The sequence below is a fragment of the Oenanthe melanoleuca genome, unplaced genomic scaffold, assembly GCF_029582105.1.
Source record: "Oenanthe melanoleuca isolate GR-GAL-2019-014 unplaced genomic scaffold, OMel1.0 S001, whole genome shotgun sequence".
In the NCBI taxonomy this organism is placed as follows: Eukaryota; Metazoa; Chordata; class Aves; order Passeriformes; family Muscicapidae; genus Oenanthe; species Oenanthe melanoleuca.
In genome coordinates, this window is record NW_026612650.1 from 4,819,862 (window position 1) to 4,841,686 (window position 21,825).

Below are 21,825 nucleotides of genomic sequence, written 5' to 3' on the forward strand. Positions count from 1 at the left end.
GTCTATGAGGTCCTATGGTGTCACAATGGCACCTTGGTTTTCTGAGCTCCAAGTATGTCACAACGGACCATTGGTTCCATAAAGTGCCATGGTGTCACAATGGACAATTACTTACAGGCAGCACAAAGTTTCCATGCTAGACCCTTGGTTCTGTTAAGGCCCCACGGTGTCATAATGGCTTCTTGGTTTTTCTGGAGGCCATAGTGCCACAGTGGCTCCTTGCTTCATTTAGGCCTCATGGTGTCACAATGGGCCCTTTGTTCCATGAGGCCCCATGGTGTCACAACAGACCCTTGGTTCCATGAAGTCTCATGGAGTCACAACAGCCCCTTGTTTCTGTTATGCCCCTTGGTGTTGCAATTTTCCCTTGGTTCTGTTAGGACCCATGTTGTCACCATGCCCCCTTGGTTCTATTAGGCCCCACGGTGTTCAAAATGACCCCTTGGTTCTACAAGCTGCCATGGTGATGAACCGGAAGTGGAAAGCAGCCGTATGGAGTCCCACAAGACAGGTTGCGCAGGCTACCGAAGAAGATGGATCAAATCAACTTGCTCAAGTCAAAGCTGTCCAGCTGGCCCTCAACATTGTTGAAAGAGAGAAATGGCCAAAGCTCTACCTTTACGCTGATTCATGAATGGTAGCCAATGCTCTGTGGGGTTGGCTGGAAAGGTGGAAAAAGGCTAACTGGCAATGTAGAGGCAAACCAATCAGGGCTGCTGATGAGTGGAAAGACATTGCCAGTCAGGTAGAGAAGCTACCCATGAATGTCCGTCATGTGGATGCCCATGTTCCAAGGAGTCTAGCTGATGAAGAACACCGACACAATGAGCAGGTAGATCGGGCCACACAGATAGAGGTGTCAAAGATAGATTTAGATTGGCAACACAAGGGAGAATTGTTCCTGGCTCAATGGGCTCATGATGCCTCAGGTCATCAGGGCAGAGACGCCACTTATAAGTGGGCACGAGACCGAGGGGTGGATCTAACCATGGACAGTATCTCTCAGGTTATCTATGATTGTAAGGCATGTGCTGCCATCAAGCAGGCCAAGCGGGTAAAGCCCCTCTGGTATAGTGGGCAGTGGTTCAAATATAAGTACGGGGAGGCCTCGCAGATCGACTACATCACACTGCCTCAAACCTGCCAAGGCAAGCACTACATGTTGACCATGGTGGAATCCACTGGAATCCACCACCGGATGGTTGGAGACCTACCCTGTGCCTCACACCACTGCTTGGAACACCATCATGGACCTAGGACAGCAAGTCCTTTGGAGGCATGGCACCCCCTACAGAATCTGGGACCCATTTCAAGAATAGCCTTATCAACACCTGGGCCAGCGAACATGGCATGAATGAATATATCACATCCCTTACCATGCACCAGCTGCCAGGAAAGTTGAACAGTGCAGTGGCCTACTCAAGGCTACCCTGAAGGCACTTGTTGGGGGAACCTTCAAGAATTGGGAAACAAACTTAGGAAAGGGCACCTGTGATGCCTTAAGTTCTGAGTTTTCTATTGTGCTTGGGTATGCTTTTCCGTTATGCTTAGGGTGATGAAGACAAAATAGTCCGATTTCAGCTATTGACTCAAGGACAGTTTCTTCAAACTCCAGGCGCTAACCATAAACAATGTGAAAAGAGGAGGGCAGGCCAGCAAGCAAGGAGGCATGGTACCCCTGAGAGAACTGAATCTGACAATGGGACTCATTTCAAGAACAGCCTTATCAACACCTGGGCTAGGGAACACGGCATTGAGAAGATGTACCACATCCCCTACCATACACCAGTGCAAGCAAAGTGGAGAGGTTCAATGGACTTTTAAAAACTCTGAAAGCATTGGGTGGGAGACCTTTCAAGAACTAGCAAAGGCCACCTGGTTAGTTAACACACGAGATTTCACCAACCAAGCAGGCCCGGCCCAGTCTGAGTCCTTACATACAGCAGATGGACACCAAGTCCCAGTGGTGCATGTCTGAGGTTTGTTAGGGATTGATATATGGGGATATATATGGATTGAGGTTTCATATATGAGTTTTGGTAATGAGTTGACGATATGGGGATAAAGCGTGGAATGTCTGGGGTGAGTTTGTGATGTTGAATTGTATCCCCATTCATCTGTTTAGCCCAGAAATAAGTTTTGTACCTTTAAGGCTGGATCTGAGAGTTAAGGGGGGGAAGGAGAAGAGGTGGAATGTCTGAGGCGGCTGTTTTGAAAACAAACAGATAAGAATTTTATTGCTTTGTCTCCTGGACTGTGTTGCCGTGGTTGATAGAGGGAGAGTGCTCTCCTTTGTTTTTAATTAGTTTTTGACTAACTGAAGCAGAGAAGTTCCCCAAATGGCTTTCTCTTTTTTTCCTGGAATTATTTGAACCTGCTCTGGACTGGGGACCTGGGGGAACACCAGGAGCTTGCCCCTGTTGCAGTGTGCTTCTTGTTAATGGTATGTTCTGTTGTTGCCCAAGTTAATAGTTTAGTCCAAAATTATACCCTCCCACCCAACTTGTCAATCCGTCCTGAATTATCTGTCAATCTTGTGCCAGTCCCCTGATGGAATTCCCCTTTGGAAATCCCCTAAAACTCATTAGTCCATGTGACCCAGTTTTCCCCACTACCTCTCTCATTGGACAATGCCATTGTGAACTCTGCCCTATACCACTCCTCAGAATTTTTCCAATTTTCTAATAAATTGTATCTTCCCCTTGAATCTCCCCCATATTTAAGTTGTTGTACCTTTGCCATTTTTGTCTTTTGCCCCCCAGATTCCCCAAAGTAATAAATCCTTTTTATCCTCTGCAAAAGATCTCCCCCTCCTCCTCGCCTCCTTCAAACACAGTCTGAAGCCAAAAGGCCATGGAGCAACAGCTCAAGCCATATCTAAGGCCTTCTGCTCGCAGAGTGTGACCCACTCTAGGCACAGGACCGCAGTGGCAAAGTGAGTGCAGCTATGGCCGTTATGTCCTGCACCTGTGGCCCACCGAGGCCTGGCCTGGGCAGTGGCATTTTACAGCGCTGGAGGGACTGAGAAAAGACTGAGCCCAGCTACCACCCACAGGAGAGACTTTCTGAATGTATCACCTCTTCAGACCAGCCAGAGGTTTTGTTGTTTGGTATTGTAAATTCTTTCTGCTGGGCAGTGCTTTGCCTCTTGAATAAACAAGTTTTTTCCACTTCTCTCCAAAGAAATTTTTTCTCGGTTGGGGAAGGGGCCACTTGGGTTTGCTTCCTGGGGGGGACCCTTTGGAGGTTTTCTCCCAGAACAGATAAATAGCCAAATACCTCGTTATTAGTCATGTACATGAATGGATGAACAAGATTCTCACAGTCCCAACCTGCTATCCAGTGAAACCACAGCCAAGGGAAGAGGCTTGGCAGAATCAGGGGGGGAAAGAAGACCCTGCTGAGCCTGGTGCACACTCGGCAGTGGGGTGATCTCCTGCTGGCATTCTGGCCATTCATACCACTACTCTGGTCATTTTGGTAAGCAGACCTGGCCTTCTGGGTGAGGAGAGAAAGCCTCCCATGCTGGTGGCAGGCAGACCATGTTTGAGAGCCCAGTGGGTAGAGCTGGCCTTCTGTGACCAGACTTGGCATGCTGGGGACATGGGGTACACCTGGTCCCCTGTTCCAGTGCGACAACAGGCCTCCCATCCCAGCAGAGGGCACACCTGTGATCAGACTTGGCTCATGGGGGACACAAGTGTTTCCCAGGTCTGGGCTCTGGTGCTGTCCCTGCTAACTGAGTGCCAGAGTGGCTCCCAGCGAGACCTCCCACATGTTCCTTCCCATGCCCTCACCTCCCTGAATCACCAGTACCCACTGCAGTCCATGGTGACATCAGAGCAGTCTCCAGCCTGTTCAAAAGGAGAGAGATCAAAAACAGGCACAGGGTGTCCATGGTGACATCTCAAGTCTCTCTGGTCTGCTGAAGAGCACTGAGGTCACATGAGGCCACAGTGACTCCATGGTGATGTGCCAGACCTCTTTCATCTTCCAAAGACTTGTGAGGTCCCAAGCAGTCACCAGAGGACAAAAGAGGTGTCTCTACATGCCAAGGAGCCCATTTGGCACAGGCACTCACTGAGGTTCCATGGTTACATCCCAGTCGTCTCTATGATCCTAAAGAACACTGAGGTCATGTGCAATCCCAAGGACTCCTTGGTGACATTCCAGGAGTCTCTCATTTGCCAAACCACACTGACCTCACAGGCTATCACAGGGTCTCAATGGCAATACCACAAGTGTCTCCAGGCTGCTAAGCAGCTGTGATGTCACAGGCACTCACAGGTACTTTACAGTGACATTCCAAGGGTGTGGAAGACTGCAAAAGAACCATGAGGTCACACACTGTTACAGGAATTCCACAGGAACATCCCAGGGGGCTCCAGGCTGCTAAAGAAGTGCTTTCCCACAGGCACTCAGAGGGGTTCCATTGTGACATGCCAGTGGTTGCCATGCTCCTAAAGAACAGTGAGGTCACAGGCAGTGACAGCAGCTCTGTGCTGACATCCCACGTGTCTCCACCCTGTCAAAGAACTCTGATGTCACTGGCACTGACAAGGGCTCCATGGTGACATCCCAGGTTTCTATAAACTAGTAAAGAGCACTCAGGTCAAAAGCCCTCCCAAGGCTTCCATCCTCACATCCCAGAGGGAGACAGGTTTTTAAAGAGTCCTGAGCTCACCTGCACTCACAAGGCTACCACCGTGACATCACAGGGCTCTCTGGGGCTTCTAAGGAGCCAAGAGGTCCCTGGCAATGACAGGCACTCTGTGGTCACATCCTAGAAGAATCTGGGCTGCTAAAGAGAGGTCAGGAGCAGTCACAGGTACTCCATGGTGTGAAAAGTAAGGTTCACTTTCCTAGTAAATTTCAAAACGTTTAATAAAAGACAATAAGAGACAAACAATAAAGCAAAAGGTTATCAAGGTCAGGTGCTTGACATTCAGCCAAGAGCACACACTAACTCAGAAATCACTTCCTTAAATGAATAAATATGTTGCATATTCATAGAACTTCATGCATTATTCAACGCGTAAATCAGCTTTTTAAAACTTTTTATTTTAATTTTTTTTCCGCTTGTGGCTCATTCTCCTTCTTGTTAGTGCATTCCCAGATAATGGAGATCAATAAATTCCTTTCCTGGAGTTCTAGTGTTCATCACTCCTGTATTCATTGAGACAGGATAATCCAAGAATGTGAAGAATTTCCTGAATATCTTCTTTTTTTACCATTCTCTGAGTTAGTTATGTGAACAAAAGCTTTTTACATCACCATGCTATAGTCCAAGAAAAATAGATATTTATCATACTACTATTTCTAAGCTTTGTTAATAGCAGAACTAAAAGAAACTATATTCATACAGCAAAGTTTTCCAACATTATACATTTAGTATTCGTTTTAATATTTGCGAAAAACGAATAATATAATATGAACTTATAACAACGGTGACATCACAAGGCCCTTTAATCTTCCTCCCCTCTCAGACACCCTCACCACGCCCCACTGCTCCCGGGAAGGGAAAGCGGGAGTCTTTAGGAGCCACCAGAGTTCCTGCCCCATCCCTGCACAGGCAGTAGCGTGAGACCCCTAAACCCGGTGTGCGGGACTCTGAACCCGCCGTGACCCTGCCCCTGCCCCGCCTGCCTCCTCCATTTCTGCATCGCTCCCTCGCCCCGCTGCGCTCCTGCTCGCCCGGGCTGAAGAAGAAGCGGGGGAGGCGTGGGGAAAGAGCCATCAAACAAGACTCCAAGCGACCCGCACAGAAATCTCCTCGGCAAAGAGACATCACGCAGGGCCCTGTCATCACCCGCGGCCCGTGCCCGGCCTCACCGTGCCCGACCCCGCTGCTCGCCCAGCGCAGCCTCCTCCTCTCCCGCCATCACCCGCAGCCCGTGCCCGGCCCCGCTGCTCGCCCAGCGCAGCCTCCTCCTCTCCCGTCGCCGCCCAGGGTCCCTCACGCTCGGCTGGCGGCGACGGGAAAAGCCCTTCCCGTGGTGCCCCGCGCCACCGCCGAGCCTGAGGGGCGGCGCGGGAAGCAAGGGGAAAACAGAAGGAAAAACAGAAATCAGAAAGAAAAACCAGCGTGACGATGGCGAAAAAGGGAGACTTAACAACTACCGCACTCCCGTCTAAGACTCCTGCCCATTCCCGCACCTCCGCCTGCCGCGTCGAAAAATAAAACGCCCTGCACCAGAAACACAAAATTCCCTCCCCTCAGAGCGCAGAACCAAAGCCGAAAGCCGCCAAGGGCGCCCGGCCCTGCGCTGTCACAGCGGGCGGGGGAACCCGGGCCGGGCCGGTCGCTTCGGGCCGGGCTCTGGTGACAGCGGGGCCGAGACGACGCAGGCGGAGCGAAGGGAGGCAACAGAAAATATAAAGGAAAAAGAATCTTACAAAAAAAAAAAATTCCGGTAGGGGCCGATGGGGAAAAGAACGGAGCACTATTCCGGGGGCTGGTGGCTCTCCGGGGCAGAGAAGCCTCGAGCGCCCGGGCCGAGCCGCCTGCGGCCGCTTTCCTCACGGCCCAGGGGCGGTCGCTTTAGCCCTCACTTTCCTCCCAGCTATTGCAAAGCCAAGATCACACGATGCAGCTCAGATTCAGTCATCAGTACTTATCAAATATCCCTGTCCCAAACATTCCGCCGAGCAGGAAACCAGTCTAAGCTGTTCTATGTTCATTCTGTCACTTACGTCCACCTCAGCTGTGCAAGTCAAGCCGAGAGGAGAGGAAGATGCTAAGATCACTTTGAGAGGCCATGAATTTGAATAATGCATGAAGGCCTATGAATATGCAACAGGTTGATGCATTTAAAGAAGTGTTTTCTGAGTTAGTGTGTGCTCTTGCCTAAATGTCAAGCACCTGGTCTTTATAATCTTTTGCTTTATTGCTTGTTTCTTACTGTCTTTTATTAAACCTTTCTAAATTTACCAGGAAAGTGAACCTCGTTTTTAACAAGTAGGTAGTTTATTTATTACGAAGACACTTCATTAGCCTATGCTTTTTTAAAAGAAAACTATATTTTAAAAACAATTCTAACACTACACATACAGTATTTATCTGAATATTAGCGAGAAGCCAATTCCATAATATGTATTTGGAACAGCAGCAGACCCGCAGCGCCCAGCGCTCCCCACTCCCACCCCACCTGCGTCACCCCCTCGCATCCAGCGACCCCCGGGAGCGGAATTTGGGCTCGGGGGGAGGGGCACGGCACGGACGGATCTGCACTGGGGGGCCCCGAGCCCCCTGCCCATCCCTGTGAAGGAATGTATTTATTCAGCGCGAAGGACATGGGGCATAGCTCCTCCAAAAACACGCACACCTTTGGCGACATGCACCCCACTTTTTGATTTGTGCAAACTAGGATTGTACAGTACACCTAATACATATTCATTGCCTGCCCCGCTTCATATTAAAATTAGCTACAAGCCTTTTTTGGTTGCACACTGCAACTTGGGAAAAAGCAAACAGTCTTCCTCTCAGTTGACCTTTTCATCCTCTCTCCTTGCACATATTCTTTGTAGTCCTTTGGTCATCTTCCGGACTTTAATTCCAGTTTCCCTGGGTTCAGGGATCTAGAGAATCCCCCTTATCCTGTGGTGCCTTTGTCCTCGCATCCTGTTCGCCCACTCCAGCTCTTTATCTTATCCTGTAGCCTTGCTCTCCCCCTGTTCTTGTAAGCACCGTAAATTCCAGCAAACATACGGTTTTGTCAACCCCCTTCTAGCCAAAGCATTTCTCGAGGCTCGATTCCTAATTCTCAGTTTCTCTGTCTCCCCTGCAGGCTCAGGGGGTGCTGCCCCCTCCCCAACAGCCGCTGCTGCGGCGGCCCTGGGGCACAGCGGGTGGCAAAGGGGGGCGGGATGCGAGCGGAGGAGCAGCGAGAGGAAGGGGAGGAGCAGGAGCAGGAGGAGCAGGGAGAGAAGCAGCAGCCGCAGGCGGAGAATCGCGGTGTTCCGGGGCGAGCCCGTTAAGCCCGCAGCTCCGCTGGCCCCGGCAGCATCGCATTCCTGCATCCCGCGCCCCGGGGCTATCGCGGCAGCTCCGGCACGGTTGGTTGGGTTTTGGTGTTTTGGGGGATGGGGGGTGGTGTTTGTGCCTCGCAGATTCGGGAATCGAGTCCCAAATATATTTGGGTGTCCCTGGGAGAGGTATTGTTTTATTGATATGAGGAGGGGATGTTTTTGGCTCTTGCAGGAATCCAAAGCTGAGCCGTAAATGCTTCTTGGGGGGATTTGGAGGGGCACACGTGGCGATTGCCCGGTCCCGGCGGGACGGGACATCGGTTTTGGGGATCCCCGGGAGAGGCGTGGGATGAAAGGCGGGAGCCCCGGTGTGGGGAGAGGGGCGACAGCAGAGCTGGGGGACCCCCGGCATCCTGGAGCGGAGGTGGAGCCGAGAGATGAGTGGGGTTCGGCCCCCCCGAGCCTGGAAGTGCTGATGGGGAGCGGGGGAAGACCTGAGTGCCTGGAGTGGGGGGAGCCGCGTCAGGGCAGGATTTGCTCTGGGACCCCCGAAACACCCTCAGCATGCCTGAGCCGGAGCGGGAGAGTGAGGATCCTCTCGAACCACGGTTCCCCCAGCAGCTCTGAGAACATGGACCCCCATAACCCCAAAGTGCGGACCCTACAAACAGGGAACTCCTGGGAGAGTGTTTTTGGGCTCTTTCATGAATTTTGGAGCTTTTTATAGATTCCAGGCACCCAGGGATTTCTAGAGATGCACTCGGAGAGCGGGAACCTTCAAAGCCATTGCACTCACGTCTTGTTTTTCCCCCAAACCAGGATTTCCCATTCCCAAGTCTTACCAAGATGGAGGAAAAGGCTGTGAGGAAGAAGAAGATGCCCCGGGACAGCCAGGCAGGTGAGGAGAAAGTCACTGCCCCTCTCCCTCTCTGTCCTGCTCCATCTCCCATCCTAGCCTGGCCTCTGGTTGCAGGACAGCCCAACTTTCAATGCCATTCTACCCAGGGATGACTGGGGGGGATCTCCTTCCCCTTCCCTCTAGCATGATGGCAAATCCCATCCTCTTGTTATCCTTCCTCCCCCAGACAAGGCGCTGAGGGCAGAGACCATGGAGGACAAATCCCTGCAGCAGAACCTTGTGGAAGAGGCTGTTTGGAGCGGCTCCACAGTGCAGGAATGCAACGGGGAGGAAACGCCGCGGAGATCCCACACAAGGAGGGGCTGCAAACGCAGATCATGGGGATCCGAGAAGGAAAAACCTAGCTTGGGCTGGCCAGGCGGCCAGAGATCTGGCCAGAGCTCTGAGCTGAGGGTCCGTGAGCAGCTTCATGATGGCAAAAAGCCCCTCCAGTGTTTGGAATGTGGGAAGAGTTTCCACAGGAGCTTCAACCTGGTCCGGCACCAGATGATCCACACTGGGGAACGGCCCTACGAGTGTGGGGAATGTGGGAAGGGCTGCAGAAGCACCTCCGAACTGATCCGCCACCAGACAGTGCACACTGGGGAACGACCCTACGAGTGTGGGGAATGTGGGAAGGGATTCAGATGGAGCTACAGCCTGATCATCCACCAGAGGACTCACACTGGGGAACGGCCCTACGAGTGTGGGGAATGTGGGAAGAGCTTCAACCAGAGCTCCAGTTTGCTCTACCACAAGAGGATCCACACCGGGGAATGGCCCTACGAGTGTGGGGAATGTGGGATGAGGTTCAGGAAGAGCTCCAACCTCACCTGCCACCGGATGATCCACACTGGGTTACGACCCTATGTGTGTGGGGAATGTGGGAAGGGATTCAGAGACACCTCCCACCTGATCCGCCACCAGACAGTGCACACTAGGGAACGGCCCTACGAGTGTGGGGAATGTGGGAAGGGATTCAGAGACACCTCCCACCTGATCCGCCACCAGACAGTGCACACTGGGGAACGGCCCTATGAGTGTGGGGAATGTGGGAAGGGATTCAGAAACACCTCCCACCTGATCCGCCACCAGACAGTGCACACTGGGGAACGGCCCTACAAGTGTGGGGAATGTGGGAAGGGATTCACCTGTAGCTCCAACCTGATTGTCCACCAGAGGATCCACAGTGGGGAACGGCCCTACGAGTGTGGGGAATGTGGGAAGGGCTTCCGTGACACCTCTGAACTTATCCAACACCTGACAGTGCACACCGGGGAACGGCCCTACGAGTGTGGGGAATGTGGGAAGGGCTTCAGCGTGAGGTCCAGTTTGATCTGCCACCAGAGAATCCACACTGGGGAACGGCCCTACGAGTGTGGGGAATGTGGGAAAAGCTTCAGCCAGAGATCCAACCTGATTGTCCACCAGAGGATCCACACTGGGGAACGGCCCTACGAGTGTGGGGAATGTGGGAAAAGCTTCAGCCAGAGATCCAACCTGATTGTCCACCAGAGGATCCACACCCGGAAGAAGCCCTATGAGTGTCCTGAGTGTAGGAAGAGGTTTCAAAGGAGATCCTATCTGCTCAAGCATCAGCAGATTCACGTAGAGGAGAGGAGAGACCCTTCTGCTGCCCCGACTGCGGGAAAGGCTTTAAGAAAAACTCCACCCTCATCACCCACCAGTGAATCCACACTGGGGAGAGGCCCTAACAGTGTCCCCAGTGTGGGAAGAGCTTCTCCCAGAACTCTGCTGTGACCCAACACCAACGGGGGCACTGGTAAGGGAAGCCCTGTGAGTGCCCCGCGTGCAGGAAAAACTTCGTGCGCTGCTCCAGCTCCATCCCCACTGGAGGACCCCGTTGGATGCTCCCCAGTTACCCTCATTGGGCAGAGCCTTGGTGATCTATGGTCCTGGTGATCCATGTCGGGAGCTCACCTGGCTGGTAGTGTCCACATCTTCCTGGCTCTTTGTGGGCACCTGGACTTAGCGGGCCAAAAATCCATTGGGATGCAGACTGACGTCAGGAATTCATTTGGGACAGCGGATTTTAATTTCCACCCCAAAAAATATCTCCTTTTGCATCCAGTCATTTCATATGTTGGCATCAAAGAATACTGGATGGTCTTGGAGGTCTTTACCAACCTAAATCATTCCATGATTCTAATTCTGCCTGGGCCACTGGCATCTTCCACAGCCAAATAGTGATGGACTGGGGCAGAAAACCAAGATTTTGGAGACAGTGGAGTGGGAAGGCCTCTGAAAACGGTTCTTTGCACCTATCCAAGCACATGCATACTCAGTCAGCATGGACAGGTAAATTCTTTTATTTTGGCCTTGATTTTCTTTCATTTTTCTTCATTCCTTCACACTTCACGCAACATTGGGATAATAATAGAGACATTGAATTAAGACATGGATGGAGACATTGTGGACGTGGGTGGGGACATGGTGGGCACAGGGACATGGATATGGACATGGACATGGACATGGATATGGACATTGGTGTGGACAGGGCTGTGGATGGATATATCAGGCATGGGAGATCACTGACATAGATGGTGACATGGGGGTGTATCCCATGGATGTGGACATGGGGTACAAGGGATGGTTTTTATTACAATGTGAGAAACGCGGTTCACTTTCCTGGTATATTTTAAAAGGTTTCATAAAAGACAATAGGTGACAACCAATAAAGCAAAAGTTTATAATGGCCAGGTGCTTGACAATCAGCCAAGAACAAACATTAGCTCAGAAAACACTTCGTTAAATGCATCAACATGTTTCATATTCATAGACCTTCATGAATTACTCAAAATCTCCCTCTCTCCAACGTATAAATGAACCTTTTTGTTCCTTTTCTTTTTTTTTTCTCCTTGTGGCTCCTTCTTGTAGGCCCCCTCCCAGATAATGGGATCAGTAAACTCCTTCCCTGGAGTTCTAGTGTTCATCACACCTGTCTTCATCCAGATAGGATAATCCAAGATTGTGAGGAATTTCCTGATTTTTACCATTCTCTGAGTTACTTACATGAACAAAATCTTTTTATATGACCATGCTCCAGTCCAAGAAAAATCAATATTTATCACACTACTATTTCTAAGTTTTACTATCACCAGAACTAAAAGAAACTATATTAATAGAGCAAAGTTTTCTAACATTATATATAGACCATTCATTTTAATATTTGTGAAAAGCCAGTGATGTAATATGTACTTATAACATCACACTTGCAGAGAAAGCTGTCAATCAAAAGTGGGGCCAGGATGAAACCTTGTGATAAAAGTCATCCCTTGGGGCCCTCTAAACAGGGGTGCAGAGGAGCCCATTGGGGCTGTACTGGCTGCAGCAGGGTGAGCAGCAAGGTCCCTGTGAGTGGGGCTCTGTGAGCTGGGAACTCTTCTGATTGCTGCACTCAGAGGGACCCTGCAGACACAGCAGTGTCACCAGAATGTCCCCAAAACTGCTCTGGTGGTGACAGGAATGTAACTGGGACCCCCTAGCACTTACCAAATGGCTCTGGTGGGCACCCTGCAGGGACAGCAGTGTCACTGGGACCCACAAACAGGGACTGTGCAGGGACAGTAGTGTCATTGGGACCCCCAACCAGGGACTGTGCAGGGACAGCAATGTCACTGGGACCCCCAACCAGAGACTGTGCAGGGGCAGCAGTGTCACTGGGACTCCCAAACAGGGACCCTACAGGGACAGCAGTGTCACTGGGACCCCTCCTACCCCACAACTCTCCCCACTGTGTCTGTCACTACTGTCACAACTGCAGCACTCTCTACAACTCCCTGGGAGGAGGCTGTAATCAGATGGGGGCTGCTCTCTTCTCCCAGGCATCCACTGACAGAAGGAGATTACACAATCTTAAGCTAGGAAAATGCCAGGAAAAATTTCTTTACTGAAAGGGTGATTGGGCATTGGAAGAGGCTACTCAGGGAGGTGGTAGAGTCACCACTCCTAGAGATGTATAAAAACAGACTGGATGTGGCACTCAGTGCCATGGTTTAGTTGATGAGGTGTTGTTAGGTCATAGGTGTGACTTGATGATCTCAGAGGTCTTTTCCAACATAATTAATTCTGTGAACTGTGGTGCTACTGTGACTTTTCCTCTCCTGGAGGAGCCTCTTCCACAACAGCCCCTGGAGGAGGGGACAGGGACAGCTGTGTGCCACCCCCAGGACCAGCACCCTTGAGGGGGCAGGGGGTGGTCTGGGGTAGGGGGTGCCCAACTTGAAATTGATGAACTGGGAGGTTGGTGGGGGCGATGGAGTCTCATTTTAGGGCTTCTTTCAGCCTGCCAGGGCATCCTGCTATCTGGGTCTGGAGGGGGCCAGAGCCAGCACACCCAGTACCCAGAGACCCCTCTTTGCCTCGGAGACATCCCCCAAAGGTGCCAAATCCTGCTTGGATCTGATGCAGCCAAGCTTTGGGTTGGCAAAGCGGGGCTCAGGGAGACCAAGGGACCAGAGGGGTTTATCCTGATCCTGGTTCAGTGCCCAGTTCCGATGCGCAGCCCCAGTATCGTGCCTTGGTGTCCAGCCTCCGTGCCCAGTTCTGGTGTCCATTCCCAGTGTCCAGCCCCGGTGCTGATGTCCAGTGCCAGTGCCCAGTGCCTGTGTCCAGTCTCAGTGCCCATCCCAGCTGTGCAGTCCAACTGTCCAGTCCCCAGTGTCAGTGCCCAGTCGTGGTGTCCAGCCCCAGTGTTTAGCCCCAGTGCCTAGCCCCAGTCCCAGTTCCCAGCCTCATTTCCCAGGCCTGATGCCATGATGCCAACCACTTCTATTAGGCACCACTGGGTTCAAAATGGCCCCTTGGTGCCATGGGGCCCTATAGTATCAGAATGGCACCATAGTTCTGTTAGGTTGCATGGTGTCACAATGGCCCCTTGGTTCTCTTAGACTACATGGTCTCACAACAGCCTCTTGGTTTCAGTGGACAGCATCGAGTGACAATGGCACCTTGGCCTGTTTGGCCCCATGGTGTCACAATGGCACTTTGTTCTATGAAGTCCCATGGTGTCACAATGGCCCCTTGGTTCTGTTAGATTCCATGGTGTGTCAATACCCCCTTGGTTCTATGAGGCCCCTTGGTGTCACAATTGCGCCTTGATTCTGAGAGGACTCATGGTGGCACAAAAGCCCCTTTGGTTGTATTAGGCCCCATGGTGTTCAAAATGGCCCCTTGGTGCCATAAGGCCCCATGGTTTCATGAAAGCCCCTTGGTCCCGTTATGCCCCATGGGATTACAACTTCCCCTCACTTCTGATAGGACCCACAGTGTCACCATGGCCTCTTGGTTCTATTAGGCCCCATGGTGTTCAAATTGTTTCTTGGTTCTATGAGCTCCCGTAGTGTTCAAATTGGTCCCTTGGCGCCATGAGCCATCTTGGTGTCACAACGGCACCTTGGTTCTATGAGGCACCATGTGTCACAATGGCCCCTTGGTACCATGAGGTCCCATGATGTTGAAATGGCCCCTTGGTTTTATGAGCCACCATGGTGTTACAAAGTCCTCTTGGTTCTATGAGCCTCCATGTGTCACAAGGGACCCTTGGTTTCATTAGGCTCCAGCGTGTCTAATTCACCCTTGGTTCTTTGAGACCTCATGGTGTCACAATGTCCCCTTAGTTCCGTGAGGTCCCATTGTTTTACAATGGCCCCTTGGTTCTATGAGGCCCCACGGTGTCACAATGGACCATTGGTTTCATACGGAACAATGGTGTCACAACAGCCCCTGGGTTCTGTTAGGCCCCATGGGGGTCACAACTGACCATTGGTTCTATTAGCACCCATGATGTCACAATGGCCCCTTGGTTCTATGAGGCCCCACGGTGTCACAATGGCCCCTTGGTTCTGTTAGATTCCATGGTGTGTCAATACCCCCTTGGTTCTATGAGGCCCCTTGGTGTCACAATTGCGCCTTGATTCTGAGAGGACTCATGGTGGCACAAAAGCCCCTTTGGTTCTATTATGCCTCATTGTGTTCAAAATGACCCCTTGGTGCCATTATGCTCCATGGTGTCACATTGGCCCCTTGGTTCTCTTAGGCCCCATGGTGTCACCAAAGCCCCTTTGTTCTGTTATGACCCATGGTGTCACAATTTCCCCTCAGTTTTTTTAGGACCCTTGGTGTCACAATGGCCCATTGATTCTATTAGGCTCCATGGTGCTTAAAATGGCCCCTTGCTTCTATGAGCTCCCATGGTGTTCAAAATGGCCCCTTGCTGTCATGAGGTCCCATGGTGTCACAATGATCCATTGGTTCTATGAGACCTAGTCATGCCAGAGTGGCCCCTTTATACTGTTAGGCCCCATGGCGTCAAAATAGACCATTGGTTCCAGGTGGCACAATAGTGTCGCGTTGTCCCCTTGTTTCTGTTTGGACCAATGGTGTCACAATGGCCCACTGGTTTCATAAAGCACAATGGTGTCACAATGGACGATTGGTTTCATACAGCACAATGGTGTCACAATGCTCCCTGGGTTCTGTTAGGCCACGTGGGGGTCACAATTGACCCTTGGTTTCATGAGGGCCCATGGTGTCACAACGGACCTGTCGGAGAAAGTGAGATTGCGGACACCAGATGGTTATCAGCAAGACTCCGATTTATTAATAAAACAGTTTTGCTTTTATACACTTCTTAATTAGCTTCATACATATTACAAAAGCCAAGCTCATTATTGGTTATCTTCATCTTGCATAAGTTAGTTTTGCAATATTTTGTTTTTAATTGCTTTTACATTTCTGTGGTTTGCTGTTATATGTCTGCGGTTTTTAGTTCTGTTTTAGTTCTGTTTTTTCTTGCTGCAATAAGCATTGTTACCACAACCCCCTTGTCACAAGGACCTTTGTCCTTGGGCTAGCCTTTGCTCTACTTAAACCATCTGCAGTAACTCTGCTTGACTATATCCTCTCTCAGCTAACCAAGTTTGAACAATACTCTCCACACAGACCCTGTGTTCTGTTGGGCCCCATGGTGTCACAATGGCTCCTTGGTTCCATTAGAGTCCATAGTGTCACAATGCACCCTTGCTTCTATGAGGCCCCATTGTGTTAGAAGGGTCCCTTGGTTATCTATGGACGCACAATGTCACAATGGTGCCTTGGTTCCATGAGGTCCCCTGGTGTCACAATGGCCCCTTGGTTCTGTTAGGTTCCATGTTGTCACAATGGCCCCTTGGTTGAGATAGGCTGCATGGTGTCATAATGGGCCCTTATTTCTGTGAGGCCCCATGGTGTCATAATGACACCTTAGTTCCGGTTGACACCATGATGTGACAATGGACCCTTCATATTTTAGGCCATATGGTGTCACCAAAACATCTTCGTTCTGTTATGCCCCATGGTGTCACAATTTCCCCACAGTTCTTTTAGGACCCACAGTGCCACCATGGCCCCTTGGTTCTATTAGGCCCTATGGCGATCAAAATGGCCCCTTGGTTAGACGAGGCCCCACAGTGGTACAATGGTCCCTTGGTTCCGTGAGGCCCCATGGTGCCACAATGGTGCCTGCATTCTGTTGGTCCCCATGCAGTCACAACGGCCCTTCGTTCTATGAGGCCCCATGGTGTCACTATGACATCTTGATTCTGTCAGGCCGAATGGAGTCACAATATCCCTTTGGTGCCATTATGCCCCATGTTGTCACAATGGCCCCTTGGTTCTCTTAGGCCCCATGGTGTCAAAATGGCTCATTGGTTCCAGTGGGTGCCATGATGTCGCAATGTCCCTTTGGTTCTGTTAGGCCCTATGGTGTCTCAATGAACCCATCATTCTATGGAGTTAAATGGTGTCACAGTGGCCCCTTGCTTCTATGAGTTCACATGGTTTCACAATTGCAGCTTGGTTCCGTTAGGACCCGTGTAGTCCTTGATTCCCTGATGCACCATGGTATCACCATGAGGGCCCATGGTGTCACAATGGCCTCTTAGATCTATGTGGCTCCATGGTTTCACAGTGGTCTATTGGTTCTATGAAGTCCCATGCTGTCAGGGTGGCACCTTTTTTCTGTCTGGCCTCATGGTGTCACAATGGCTCATTTTTGTCCTCAGGCCCCATGATGTCAAAATGGCCACCTGCTTCTGTTAGGCCCCATGGTGTCACAATTCTCCCTTGGTTTAGTTTGGCCCCATGGTGTCAAAAGGGACTCTTGATCCATAAGGCACATTGATACCACAACAGCCCCTTTCTTTCGTTAGGCCTCACAGATTCACAATGGCCCCTTGGTTCTATGAGGTCCCATGGTGTCACAATGGTCCCTTCTTTCCATGAAGACCCATGGTGTCACAATTGCCCCTTGGTCCTGTTTGGCTTCATGGTATCACAATGGTGTTGTGGTTCTTTGTGTTTCAATGGCAGCTTGGTTCCATGAGGCCCCATGGTGTCACAATGCCCCCTTGGTCCTGTTCGGCTTCATGGTATCACAATGGTGTTGTGGTGCTCCTTGGCTCTATGGTGGTTCTGTTAGACCCAGTGGTGCCACAATGGTCCCGTATTTGTACAAGGCCACACAGTGTTAAAATGGCCTCTTGGTTCTGTTAAGACCCATGGTGTCGTAATGGCCCCTTGGTCCTGTTAGTCTTCATGGTGTCACAATGGCCCCTTGGTGCCATGAGGTCCCATGGTGACATGATGGGCCCTTGGTTCTGTAAAGCCCTATGGTGTCACAATGGACCATTGGTTTCATGGGACACAGTGGTGTCACAATGGCCCCTTGGTTGCACGAGGTCCTATGGTGTCTCAATGGCCCCTTGGTTCCTTTGGGCCCAATGGCATCTTGATTCCATGAAACTACATGGTGTCACAATGGCCCCTTGGTGCCACAAGGCCCCATGGTGTTACAATGGCCTCTAGTTTTCATGAGGCCCCATAGTGTCACAATCTGGCCTTGGTTCTGTTAGGCTCCATGGTGTCACATTGGATCATTTGTTCCATGTGGCACAATGGTGTCACAATGGCCCCTTGCTTCCATTGGGCCCCAGGGTGTCACAATGGCCCCTTGGTTCTGTGCAGCTAAATGGTATCACAATGTCCCTTGGTTTTGTTATTCCCCATGGTGTCACAATGGCCCATTAGTCTCTTAGGCCCCATGTTGTCAGAATGGCCCCTTGGGTCTGTGATGCCCCATGGTTTCACAATGGTCCCTTGGCACTGTGATGCCCCACGGTGTCACAATGATCCCTTGGTTTCATTAGGCCCTATGGTGTCACAATGGATCCTTGGTTGCATGAGGCCAAATGGTGTCACAATGTACCTTGGTTCTGTTATGCCTTATGGTTTCACAATGTCCCCATGATTCTGTTAGGTCTTATGGTGTCAGAATTGCCCTTTGGTTCTCTGACGCTCCATGGTGTCACAATGGTCCCTTGGTTCCCTTAGGCCCCACACTTTCACAATGATCCCTTGGTTCCCTTAGGCCCCATGGTGTCACAATGGATCCTTCTTTCCATCAGGCCTCATGGTGCCAGAAAGGCCCCCTTTTATCTTTATGGCCGCATGGTGTCATAATTGCTTGTTGGTTCTCTTAGACCCGATGATGTCACAATAGCCCTTTGTTCTGTTAGGCCCAACGGTGTTACAACGGCTATTAGGTTCTAGGAATCTATGTAATGGTTTTGAAAGCAAAACTAGTGAGAGACTCCACATTAGAAATCCAATTTAATAGGAAAAAGAAGAAAATACAAGCAATAGTACAAAAGAAAAACCACTGACCGTGTCAGAATACAATCTGACACCCTATTAGTTAGAGTGGTGGCAGCAGCCCAGATGAAGTGGTCTTGAAGCCATGGTACTATAGAAGTTCTAGTAGCTCTTGTCCTTTGGAAAGCAGTGGCTAAGGGCTGCTTTCGTGTTCCAAATCCCAGATTTTATCTAGGTAGGAAACGCTTGGCTCCTCCCCCTGGGTGGACAATCTCACAATGGGCTGAAGTAATTTTATCAGTCATGCAGCGGAACTAACTGGCCCATTCACAGAAGATATCTTCCTGGAGGAAGGATGGGTCAAGGGAAAGATAAAGAACATTTCCCCATCTGGTTTTTAACAGATGGCATATTAGCAGAGGATTTCTCCCACAGAGATGAGAATCACTGCCCCACCTGGCTTCAGCAGACAGTGATAGCATACATACTTTTGGGCATATCTTTACATTGTAGGTAAGATATGTAGGCCATAATCCACCCCTTAATCTATTATCATCTATATCATACCCAAACCAATATCCTCTTAGATATATATATATACATGTTGTAACTCAATACCTAGAGGTATAAGGAATGTTTAACCCTTCCCAGGTCCCTATCCTATTGGCAGAAAGCCATAGGGGCCTCTTTCCTCCCTTATCTCTCCTGTTACCCTAACCCCGTGTCCCTATCCTATTGGCAGAAAGCCAAATCCCCTCCCTGACCCTTTCCCTAGAAAAAGACCTTTGTCTGAGACCCTAACCCTCTTTGTTCCCTGAGGTCACCATGCAATAAAGGAACCCTGAGATAGATAAAGAGCCTATTTTGGATTCCTTCGTTTATCTAATGTAACAACTCTAGCTCCCTCTGAGTGAAGAGCTAGGAGGGAGTTACAGGGTGTTACATATACATATGTTGAGTGTTGGGGTTTGTTCCCTTACGGTCCTAGCTTGAAAATTTTTTCCATTATTATGCTAACGAAGCCTGCTGGGTTATACCCAGGCTTTTTCAGGGCTCGAGACAAAGGGGTAGGTGGGGGCTGGCTTCCAGGGCTTTTCAGTCGGCACTGGGGTCTGGAGGAAGTGAGGAAGGCCCGATTCCAGCCCACGCCATCCGAATGCCGGGGAAGCCAGGCTCTCTGCTGTGGGACACTGCTCTGCATCTCCTCTGCTCCAGCCTCCTACCATTGTGGAGGAACAGCTCGCCACTCACCGTTCGAATCTTGGTGGTCAGCTGTGGTCTCAGTGGTAGGAGGCTACGCCCTTATCTCTGCCTGAGAGTTCCTGATTCAAAAATTATAATAATTGGGAGGGAGAGGACTTACATTCTCTATTTCAAAGAGGAGCTTCTGCCTTTATTGGCAGACATCTGTCCTTCAAAGCAGGACAGATTTTGGCGAACCAGACGTGGGGCAGAGGGCATTGAGAGGAGGGTTAAGACAGGAATAACAGCTCTTGAGTTACCTAAGATTTCGTGTGCTAAGTGGCAACATGTTGCCCAGTTTAATCTGGCTTGGGTTCCATGTGATCACAGATATCTCTCTCCCATTTGCATGACCTTATTTGTATATGGGCTCCCTCACCAAAATTACTGTAGCTATTATCTGATTCATTTGGTGGGTTGATTATGTCAGGAATTCATGGTTTTTTTAATTTTTTCAGGAAGTGGCCACATGGATCCAGAGCTATCGTAATCTGACTGTGTGTTTCTGGGGTTACTTCAATAATGATACCTACTGTGAGGAAGTGAATTCAGAGGAATTCTTCTCCCAACACATCACCCAGTTTTTTGAGGCTACTCCACCAGTTTTCAAGGAGTTCAGATCCGCTTTAAATGCTAATGATATCATACAGTGGCTAGTGTTGCTGATATGCCTGTTTTATTTGGCATTTAGAGATATGGGAATATTGGCCTGGAAAACAACCCTGACACCTATCCCAGGGAATAGAGGTGCTGCCTCAGAGCCTGACCTTACCCCAGGGACTAGGGATGCTCCCCCAGAACATGACCCTGACCCAGGGACAAGGGATGCTTCCCCAAAGCCTGATCCTGCCACAGAGCCCATCACATAAAGGAACCATTGAGAGTGGGTGGGGGTTGTTGTGTAGGAGATAGGCCAGATGTTGAAGGAGCACTTTTCCCCAGCTGGTGAGAAACCCTCCCGCTGCCCTAAACAGGGAGAGTCAGATGGTGCTGCAGTGGAACACACGAATGTTACACCTGTCCAGGTTCCAGCTGGATCACAGGAGCAGCCACAGCCAGCAGCAGTTGCCCCTGTGGAAATTAGAAAGTCTAAGATTAAAACAAGGCACCTACATAATGAGGGTCAGACAGGAGGGTCCTCAAAACCAGCAAGAGAGCCAGAGGTTGAGATTCTCACAGAGTCCCTCTCATACGACAGTCTCCATAATCTGAGTAAAGACATTGCATGGCGGGGCCGTGAGGCTTTTACAACCTGGTTACTTTGGATCTGGGACCTTATGGGAACAAGTGTACAATTAGATGGTACTGACGCCAGGAATTTGAGACCCTTGACTCAGGACTCAGGTGTGGACCAGATATACTTAAAGAAGCAAGGCCTCATTTCCCTCTGGGACGGCTTTTAATGTGTGTAAGAGAGAGGTTTGTCAATAAACAGAGAATGCAGGAGCACTACCATAGAATGCGCTGGAAGACGCTTGAGAAAGGGATCCAGCAGCTGAGAGAAGTGGCAGTATTGGAGGTACTCTTTGGGAGGGATGGACAGCATGACAATGACCCTGACAAGGTCAGGTGCACAGGGCAGATGCTATGGAATCTGGCAAACCTGGGGCCATCTCAATATACCACCTTCATTGCAATGATCGGTGCTGATGACCACCAAGAGACAATGGGTCCTGTTGCCAACAAGCTCAGAAATTTTGAGAGTATGGTGAATGGCCCAATGCAGGCCAATGTCTCTGCTGTGGCCAAGGACGACGAAGAGGAGGTGAAGGGAATGAGAGGGTTGAGAGGTGAGGTGAGGGAGATGAGAGAAAAGATGAAGAAGATCAGTGCAGGACCAGTGCGAGTCACAGGCCCCAATTCTAGAGCCCTACACCCCCCAGCTAGGGAGAGAGGGTACACCCCACGAGCTAACCTGTGGTTCTTCCTGTGAGACCATGGGGAAGACATGGAAAAATGGGATGGGAAACTCAACTCTGTCCTGGCAGCATGGGTGCGTCAACTCAGGGAGGGAAATGCTAACCGAGGGAGCCACACTAAAGTGAAGGTAGCCTCAACCTCCCATG

At 50.4% G+C, this 21,825-nt stretch overlaps 1 protein-coding gene and 1 long non-coding RNA gene across 3 annotated transcripts in view; one reads left to right on the forward strand and one right to left on the reverse strand.

Moving 5' to 3' along the window:
• LOC130266098 (zinc finger protein OZF-like) overlaps window positions 1-21,825 on the forward strand; it is a 793,423-nt gene that overhangs the window by 6,604 nt on the left and 764,994 nt on the right. The window contains exons 1-3 of one of the 2 annotated variants that reach the window (XM_056515416.1): window positions 7,272-8,055; window positions 8,788-8,866; window positions 9,054-11,584. In XM_056515416.1, coding sequence (XP_056371391.1) covers window positions 8,815-8,866; window positions 9,054-10,627 — 1,626 coding nt within the window. In that variant the 5' untranslated portion in view covers window positions 7,272-8,055; window positions 8,788-8,814 and the 3' untranslated portion in view covers window positions 10,628-11,584. Of the gene's footprint in view, window positions 1-7,271; window positions 8,056-8,787; window positions 8,867-9,053; window positions 11,585-21,825 lie in introns of those variants that run through there. The other variant, XM_056515414.1, reaches the window with a different exon arrangement.
• Window positions 5,041-7,261, reverse strand: LOC130266202 (uncharacterized). Its single transcript, XR_008842753.1, has 2 exons — window positions 5,833-7,261; window positions 5,041-5,278 (listed from the first exon to the last, which is right to left on the reverse strand). It is a non-coding gene; the product is annotated as an uncharacterized LOC130266202 (long non-coding RNA).